General features: G+C 44.4%; 1 protein-coding gene across 2 annotated transcripts; it reads left to right on the top strand.

Moving 5' to 3' along the window:
- The first annotated feature begins 1,178 nt into the window (after positions 1–1,178).
- LOC139570869 (opioid growth factor receptor-like protein 1) lies at positions 1,179–9,147 on the top strand. 2 transcript variants are annotated; one of them, XM_071393166.1, is made up of 7 exons: positions 1,179–1,252; positions 3,969–4,052; positions 4,143–4,221; positions 4,488–4,566; positions 6,250–6,316; positions 6,451–6,596; positions 6,714–9,147. In XM_071393166.1, exons 1-7 carry the CDS (start codon positions 1,208–1,210, stop codon positions 7,219–7,221), a joined length of 1,008 nt encoding a protein of 335 aa, XP_071249267.1. In that variant the 5' UTR covers positions 1,179–1,207; the 3' UTR covers positions 7,222–9,147. The 2 variants fall into 2 exon arrangements, with proteins under 2 accessions (XP_071249267.1, XP_071249266.1); XM_071393165.1 differs by lacking the exon at positions 1,179–1,252 and adding an exon at positions 2,203–2,532.
- Positions 9,148–9,768: the final 621 nt, after the last annotated feature.

Below are 9,768 nucleotides of genomic sequence, written 5' to 3'. Positions count from 1 at the left end.
TGCTGTGGTGGAGACCTTTGTGGGCTATACTCGGCCTTGTCTCAGGATTGTAAGTTGGTGGTTGAGGATTTCCCTCTAGTGGTGCGGGGGCTGTGCTTTGGCAAAGTGGGTGGGGTTATATCCTTCCTATTTGGCCCTGTCCGGGGGTTTCTTCGGATGGGGCCACAGTGTCTCCTGACCGCTCCTGTCTCAGCCTCCAGTATTTATGCTGCAGTAGTTTGTGTCGGGGGGCTAGGGTCAGTTGGTTACCTGGAGTACTTCTCCTGTCTTATCCAGTGTCCTGTGTGAATTTAAGTATGCTCTCTCTAATTCTCTCGTTCTCTCTTTCTCTCTGAGAACCTGAGCCCTAGGACCATACGTCAGGACTACCGGGCATGATGACACCTTGCTGTCCCCAGTCCGCCTGGCCTTGCTGCTATTCCAGTTTCAACTGTTCTGCCTGTGGTTACGGAACCCCTACCTGTCCCAGACCTGCTGTTTTCAACTCTTAATGATCGGCTATGAAAAGCCAACTGAGATTTATTCCTGATTATTATTTGACCATGCTTGTCATTTATGGAAATTTTGAAAATCTTGGCTCTCTCTAATTTTCTCCTTCTCTCTTTCTTTCTCTCGGAGGACCTGGGCCCTAGGACCATGCGTCGGGACTGCCGCCCGTGGTGACTCCTTGCTGTCCCCAGTCCGCCTGGCCTTGCTGCTATTCCAGTTTCAGCTGTTCTGCCTGCGGTTATGGAACCGCCACCTGTCCCAGACCTGTTGTTTTTCAACTCTTGATGATCGGCTATGAAAAGCCAACTGAAAATTATTCATGATTATTATTTGACCATGCTTGTCACTTATGAACATTTTTGAACATCTTGGCATAGTTCTGTTATAATCTCCACCCGGCACAGCCAGAAGAGGACTGGCCACCCCTCATAGCCTGGTTCCTCTCTAGGTTTCTTCCTAGGTTTTGGCCTTTCTAGGGAGTTTTTCCTAGCCACCGTGCTTCTACACCTGCATTACTAGCTGTTTGGGGTTTTAGGCTGGGTGTCTGTACAGCACTTCGAGATATTAGCTGATGTACGAAGGGCTATATAAAATAAAATTGATTGATTGATTGATTGCACATAGTTGTGTCTGTGTGCTACACGTGTGTGCTTTATAGCCTACCAATAGACAGACCCACGTGGCCAATTCCTACAACAATGGCTGCAGCTCTAACTCGATGGAGGAGACTATGTCAGTAACCACGTTTGCATCCGTAGTTTTTGTGAGTAAAGTCATACCGTCTAAAAATAAGTCATGACAGCTGTAATGGAAACCGGACGTTTCGGTAAAATTGTATAAATGCTGGCAGATAATTTGTTCATTTGACATGGTGGGATCATTTTGTGTTGGTAAAGTGTATTAGGCGAGAAAGGGGTGGAAACGCCTTTATGCGCAAATATTTATATAAAAACCATCATATCAAAGTAAACTTGGAGTCACGCGATTATATGTTGTGTGGTCCTTCCACTATGACTCGGAAACCATGCAGTTTATTAGGCTATAGATTAAATAATTGATTATGAACTTCACAGGGTGGTGAAAGTTCCCTGTGATCTTGGTGCACCTTTCCAATAAATATAGAGGGTCTTATTCTGCTTGACTGCCGTTTGACAAATAAAAATATTGTGCTTTAATCCATAATAATCTAATCATGTAGACTATACCTGCACAGCCTACCCTCACTGTATCTGCTATATGTTGGCTAGAGCGCAGGTGCCAAGACCAGAGTAGACACATTTGTTGTTTAACGCAACCGTTTTTGTGACAAAGCTATCTGTAGAGTTGAAAATGCAATGGAAACATATTGAACTTTAGATTTGTATATTTGCACATGAAAACTTAAGCGAAAAAGTACATTGCGTGTGCATTACGTCACGCACTGATTTTATCCGCAAAAAGTCAAGTTGGTGTACACACACCACTGGGAGGAAAATGCGCATATTTTCCAATGCGGATTCTAGAGTATTCGCATGACAATCTGTCGCCAATTGAATAGAAACCTAGCTAGTGACCGAAAGGGAGAATGAGTATGTGTTCTCCATCTGACATTGAGGATCTCAGATGTGACACTGGTTAACCCCTGTCCCATTGTCGCGGAGCACGTGGTCATCTTTGCTCCTGATGCTGTGACCACTTTCCTCCGCACGCGCCGCGCATTTAGGGGTGTGTTCACCGTGTACTAGCAAGTCTGGATCGGGATTTTCCTCAGCCTGCCATTTAAACGCCACACACTAACCGTGGCACAGCAGGCCGACTGCACGGCAAAATATGTAGGCTAGAAGGACATAGAGGACGGCGCGACTCGGTGTAGGCGGGTAAATGGGAAATCTGATGGGCAGTTTGCGCTACAAGGAGCCGAGAACTGTGGAGGAATGCGACTCGACATGGGAGTCAGACTCGGAAAGCGACGAGCAGCCGGGTGATGAGGACAGCGGGATATCGGAGTGTGTCAGCCGGACTGAGACAGGGAGATGCGGCGAACAGGCGAACATGTCCCCGAAGGTAAATAGGCTACCAACCAACTGGCACACAGAAAAGCAACCACACACACAAAAAAATAGGAAGAAGAGTAGACTGCAATGAGCTAAATTAGAAAATGGAAATGGCACAGCTGCATAGCTGGCTCGCTGAAGATGTCAACATCCCAGACTATAATGTCGGGAAACCAAAATCAGGATTGAATGTAGGCTAGTAGCCTAGTTGAGGCCTATGTCCCAAAGTAATTGTCCTCAACGCATATGTTGTTGCCATGTCTACGCTACGTTCAATGTCATTGCCAGGTATCCAATTGATGTGGTCATATTCATTACCAAAAGTGGCAATCTTATAGAGCATAATTCTATATCGTTCAGTTTTAAGCAAAATGTTGTACATCGCTGTCTTGTTTTATGTCCTCGTTTCGTGTCCTCAATGTCCTGCGTGAACACGCGGAGGGAGAGTAGGTTAGTGTCGCGCGCAAGTGAGACAGTGACCTGATAAAAGTGACCTAATTTTTTAAATACATAAAATATAATAGGGTCAAATAGGGGAGCCCATCTTCCATCGTTTGATTTGGGAAAAATGACACAGTATGCCCATTCCCCAAATCCTTGTTGTTTTCAGGTCTAGGCCTTTAGGCTTACTATTTATTTTCATTTCATTATTTTCAACAACCCTACAACTTTGATGGGATGCATCCATGTTCATAAGTATAAAAGAGATTGTCAAGGCTGTGGGTAACTGGTGAAAGGAGTCAGGCGCAGGAGAGCTGAGATGCGTGGACAAGGTATTTAATACAAGATACACCAGTATAAACACAATACTACTGTGTGGGAAAAATACCGGTACCACGAAATAAACGGGCGTAATAACAAAACCCGGCAACAAAATACCAGCCGTCAGAAACAGCCTGAACAATAGAACAAACACGCACACAAACATGGGGGAAACCAGAGGGTTAAATAATGAACATGTAATGGGGGAACTGAAACCAGGTGTCTAGAAAACAAAGACAAAACAAATGGAAAATGAAAAGTGGATCGGCGATGGCTAGAAGGCCGGTGACGTCGACCACCAACGAACAAGGAGAGGGACCCACTCCGGCGGAAGTCGTGACATAGATAAACAACAATATTTGTTTGTAATGAGTCAAATGCCTTTATAATACCTTGATATTCCTTTATATGGTGCATTTTCCTTCATGTTATCCTGACTGTGAGTGCATTGGAAGCCTGCATGAAGTTAGAATTGCTTTCATGGGGAAGAAATTGGCAGATTATTATTCTGCCTACACCAAAAATAGTTAATTCCAGTTCAGTTACAAATCCACTCAACCCAGACATCTGCTATGTTGTTATGGGTTTGTGTGTCACGCTGTTGATATCATTGTTGCTATCTATTTCAGTCAGTGTTCATTCACTAACTTTTTTTCTCTCTCTCTTTTTCTCTTTCTCTCATAGCTCTCTGACTCTAAGTCCAGCACCAAGATGAAGAGAAGTTTTTATGCTGCAAAGGATCTTTACAAATACCGCCACAGCTACCCGGTACGGCGCACACACACACACACACACACACACACACACACACACACACACACTAGCCTGACTCTTCCTCCTCATCCTCTCCCTCCCTAGAACTACAAGGCGCCCCGGCTACCTAATGACTACCGCAACCTCCGCTTCTACCTGAACAAGATCCCTCTAATACCAGACGGTCAGTACACACAGACTAACACACAGTGACAAACAGCAACACACACCCATCGGACATACAGCAGAGTGTTACTGGCTCAGGGCTTAGAGAGTTTTGATTGGCCTTGGGTCATGTTTGAACAGAGGAGTCCAGAGGATTAAGCGCTGATCTACTGTTTAAACACTAGCCTGCAGACACACACACACACACACATTTTATGCTGACCCCAAACAGGGCAGGTGTGTTTTCCTGTATCATTTATGTGATTGACCTGAATCCCTCTCTAGGTATCTTCATTGAGGAGATCCTGACCAAATGGAGAGGAAATTATGACAAACTGGAGCACAATCACACCTACATACAGTGGTAAGAGGCCCTTTGAGGTACTGTGTGTGTGTGTGTGTGTGTGTGTGTGTGTGTGTGTGTGTGTGTGTGTGTGTGTGTGTGTGTGTGTGTGTGTGTGTGTGTGTGTGTGTGGTGTGTGTGTGTGTGTGTGTGTGTGTGTGTGTGTGTGTGTGTGTGTGTCATGCACATCTGTGACTACGTATCAGACCTGGGTTCAAATACTATTTGAGTTTTAGAACCAATCAAGCACAGATTAAGTATTTGAAATGATCTCAAATAGAATTTGAACCCGGGTCTGTAACATATGTGCGTTTGGACAATGAAATGTATCTCACCCTATTTTGCACGAGCAGAGAACAGCAAAGTACAGCCAATGCTTTCTCTGACACAGACCTACATAACTTCGAGACCTATATAACACCAGGAGAAAAAACATAGTCACACCACTGGGATTCACATATCCTGCCAATCTCACTTACTCCCTGCAGCGCCAACCTTATTATCTCTCACTTTCTCTCGTTCTCTCTATTCTGACGGAGCAGTTCATTAGCATAATATCAATTAGTGGGTGTCGAAGCAGCAGTGAGCGTGTGCAGACGAGTGGCTGTCGCTCATTGAATTTACTTGCAAAAGTATTCGTCCCCCTTGGCGTTTTTCCTATTTTGCTGCATTACAACCTGTAATTTAAATTGATTTTTATTTGGATTTCATGTAATGGACATACACAAAATAGTTTAAATTGGTGAAGTGAAAAGAAAAAAATTACTTGTTTCAAAAAATTATAAAACAGAAAAATGGTTTGTGCATATGTATTCACCCCCTTTGCTATGAAGCTCCTAAATAAGACCTGGTGCAACCAATTACCTCCAGAAGTCACATAATTAGTTAGATTGCACACAGGTGGACTTTATTTAAGTGTCACATGATCTGTCACATGATCTCAGTATATATACACCTGTTCTGAAAGGCCCCAGAGTCTGCAAGGGGCACCACCAAGCAAGCGGCACCATGAAGACCAAGAAGCTCTTCTAACAGGTCAGGGACAAAGTTGTGGAGAAGTACAGATCAATGACCCTAAGCGTACTGCTAAAACAACCCTCGAGTGGTTTAAGGGGAAGTATTTAAATATCTTGGAATGGCCTACTCAAAGCCAAGACCTCAATCGAATTGATAATCTGTGGTATGACTTAAAGATTGCTGACCACCAGCGGAACCCATCCAACTTGACGAAGCTGGAGCAGTTTTGCCTTGAAGAATGGACAAAAATCAGAGTGGCTAGATGTGCCAAGCTTATAGAGACATACCCCAAGAGACTTGCCTCTGTAATTGCTGCAAAAGGTGGCTCTACAAAGTATTGACTTTGGGGGGGGGTGAATAGTTATGCACGCCCAAGTTTTCAGTTTTTTTTGTCTTAGTTCTTGTTTGTCTCACAATAAAAAATATTTTGCATCTTCAAAGTGGTAGGCATGTTGTGTAAAGCAAATGATACAAACCCCCAAAATAGGAAAAATGCCAAGGTGGTGAATACTTTCGCAAGCCACTGTAATAAGAGAGAGAGATGCGTGTATAGAGGAAAAGAGGACAGTGGGGAAGAGCAACAGAATAAAGACAGGCAAGAGAGGACAGGGAGACGTGCATAGAAAAGTCAAGGGGAGAGAGTTAACCTCACTCTTTGACAGTCTTCTCTCTCTGTCTTTATTGCAGGCTTTTCCCTCTGAGGGAGCAAGGGCTCAACTTCTATGCTCAAGAACTCACTCAGGAGGAGATCAAGGTAAAGACAATAACAAGACTTAACCATGTGGTTTGACTGATCTGAAAATGTCAGTATGCCATCATGTTGTACAGGAATTTTGAATATTGTGGGATCTACTTACACTTTCGACTGATCTTTGCCGTGTCCCATAGGAATTCCAAAGCACTCGGGAGGCCAAGCGGCGATTTCTGCTGGCGTACACACTCATGCTGGATTTTTACGGGATCAAACTCCTGGATAAAAGTGGGAATGTCGCCCGAGCTTCCAACTGGCAGGAACGCTTTCAGCACCTCAATGAGTGAGTGGTAAACACAGGTGTAATTACACACAGGCACGCGCACACACACAATTTCTCTCTGGGTCTATAGCAAAGGTGGTTTGGTGATGAGTAACCTATCCCTCCCTCTCTCCCCAGGTCCCAGCATAACTATCTGCGGATCACGCGCATCCTCAAGTCTCTGGGTGAGCTGGGCTTTGAGGCCTTCAAGGCCCCCCTGGTGCGTCTGCTGCTGGACGAGGCTCTGTGCCGGGGCACCCTGCCCAACATGCTGCACAGCACCCTAGAGTATTACGTCTACACCATCCGCCTCCGCTCCCACCGCCGCAGCCTGCTCCGGTACGCCCGCCAGCACTACCAGCCGGCCAACACCTTCCTCTGGGGGCCCCCGGCCAGGAGGAGAGGAGCTGAGGCAGGGCCAGGAGGCAGGGTGGCAGAACCCACCCCAGAGAGGGAGAGGAGAGGAGGAGATCCGCATAGGGCTCGTAGTCCACTTACGAAGAAGGACTCAGTGGGAGTGGGGGGTGGGGGAGGAGATGGGAAGGGAACCAAGGGCTATACCGTCTCCACCAAAACCCTCCAGGAGGTGGTGATGGAGAGGGGTAGGGGGGACAGGGGCAAGTACATCGAGACTGTTCCACTGTAGGACTGTAGGGAGATTAGTTTTATGAAGAAGTGGTGTATTGGTGTCTTGATGGATTGGGGGGTGGGTGGGGGAGTTATTGTAGCAATACTGGCTCATGCCATGTTTTTATGGACTCAAAAGTCGTAGCTAAGTTGTAGTAGCTAAGTTTAGTATGCAGCACAATCCTTAACGTTAAACTACTCTTGCAATGTTTTCAATCTGTCACAATGTCATTCTTCCTTTTGTGTGGATTGACTGCACTTGGTAATCCACTAATTGTACAGAACCTTCTAGCCAAGCAGATCACATGTAGGGCTTAGCATACTACAAGCAGCCTGATTGGTTGGAAGTATGAAACAAATAATCTGATAGGATATGAACAGCTGCTTGAAAGGGCGGCTGCTGTGTGGAATCTTGCACCTTTGACAATCTGTCTTCCTATATGAAATATCTCTTGTTACTTCCTGAGCTGATCTTTCTATTGACAGCTGAGCCTGGCGATGACGGTGAAACTTTGGGTGTCGGATCCCATCTTCCTACACAAAGCCTTCTGTAGCTTTCCGAGCAGCCAAGCTAGTCAGACGCACAGGCTCATATGAGCTTTTCAGGTATACTGTAATGTGATCGATAATATGGGCTCAAATATTAATACTGTAGCTATCAGTGTGTTGAGACTGTAGTGTGTGTGTGTGCTAGGCAATTTGTGTACTACTATCTGAAGTGCCTCTTTTTCTATTCATCTTTTACTGGTTGATTGTGTGCCATTAGGGATGTGTGTGTACTTACCAGTGTTTGTGTTAAAGGGTGTTTTCGTGTATGAATTTGGTTACCTGATGGGTGTTAGCGAAAAGGTACGTTTTGCTTTCACAAGGACAGACCGTGACCATTTCAGTGTACCGGTGTGCTTATAACACGCAAATAACTTGAAGGCAGCTTGACATAGCTCTTTTTTGAATGGCACACTTTTCACATGATTCACGGTAACGGGTGACAACAATACCTGGCACTTGGGTCCTGAATCCTGGACCAATCTATTGGGGACGTGCCAGACTTTAATTTGATCCGAATCCAGGATGGTGAAATGCCAGTTTTTTTTTTTTATTGGGAAAAGAAAATGCATAACTGTTGTATGTAGATACAAATAAGCATTTATAGTAAAGCCTATACACACCTTATTATTCATACAGACAGATTTACTCACTCTGTCCCTCACCCATAGACCCATACACAATAGAGTATCTCTTCTTTGTATACAGTGCATATCTGTTTTATAGGATTTCTCTCTCTCACACTCTCTCTTTCTCCTCCTACTCTTCATCTACCACTTCTTCCGCAATTGCAAGAATTAAAGGAGGCTGAGTGGATGGCTTGAATCCAACTCTCTTTCTTTCTTGTTCTCTCTCATTTTGTCTCCTTATCTCTAGCCATACAGTTGGTTGGCATTGGCGTATTGAAATAATGTGCCAATGAAGACCAGTTAAAATGCCTCATTTCCCCCCCCCCCCCCCCCACCACATCTTTCAGAGGAAATCTAGATTATGATAAAGAAGAATCTATTCCCTCTCTGTTTCTCTCCAGACCCTCATTGTTTAACTGCCTCTATTGTCATCTGGGCTAAGATGACGCAATTTGGGAGGGGATGGAGGATTGGCACGAGAAACAGGCATGAGGAGAGGGACTAACTGTAAATCGAGTCTATGGAATGCTGGAAACTCTTCAAATGTTTTACTTCCATATACAATGTATAGTGGTCTGTTTCAGGGATAGATGCATCTCTCTATCTCTGTCTGCGTCCATACTTGTGACTGACTTGTCTTTGGATGTGTAAAGGTTCAATACATAAGTATGTTTTGTAACTTGTATCAATTCTTATGATTTGTATAGAAAGTGTGTCGAGACAAATTTTTTGCTGTATTAAAATATGGCAAGTCAAAAGGAAAAGACAATGTGTACTTTCTTGTGCGTATGTGTGTGTGTGTTGTGTGTAAGAGAGAGCGTATATGGGAGTAGAGAGCGCTGGTGGCAAGACACTACAGACAAACCTAACCAGCTACATTTCTCATTGTTCGACATATACTAATGGCAAATTATATTGTCACCGTTAGATGGATAGAACATGTCTGTTCAAGCCATTCTATGAGCCTGACCGACTATGACCCTGACTGCCCCACGGCAGTTTACAAGACCACAGAAGGCGAGTGTATAGACAGCAGCACACATATGAGTACAAAGAGTGCTATGGATATCCAGAGTTATGGCAATTTCGGGTTAACAGTAGAGATTTTAAAACTTAAACACTCTGAAGTAACACACACAGGTTGGTGTAAATTGAAGTGTGGTGAGAAGAAAAATGTGTGTGGTATGATGTGTGATCTTTCACATACACACAAACACACACACACACGCAAAAGGCAGTTATACAATTTCAAAAACATTACAATACATACAGATTTCACAACACATTAAGTGTGTGCCCTGTCCACTACTCTACTACCACATATCTACAACACAAAATACATGTGTACATGTGTGTATAGTGCGCATGTTATCGTGTGTGTGTATGCATGT

Source organism: Salvelinus alpinus, chromosome 3 (assembly GCF_045679555.1).
Source record: "Salvelinus alpinus chromosome 3, SLU_Salpinus.1, whole genome shotgun sequence".
NCBI classification, from domain to species: Eukaryota; Metazoa; Chordata; class Actinopteri; order Salmoniformes; family Salmonidae; genus Salvelinus; species Salvelinus alpinus.
The sequence above is the reverse complement of the archived record's forward strand: the minus strand, read 5'-3'. Positions and strand labels throughout refer to the sequence as shown.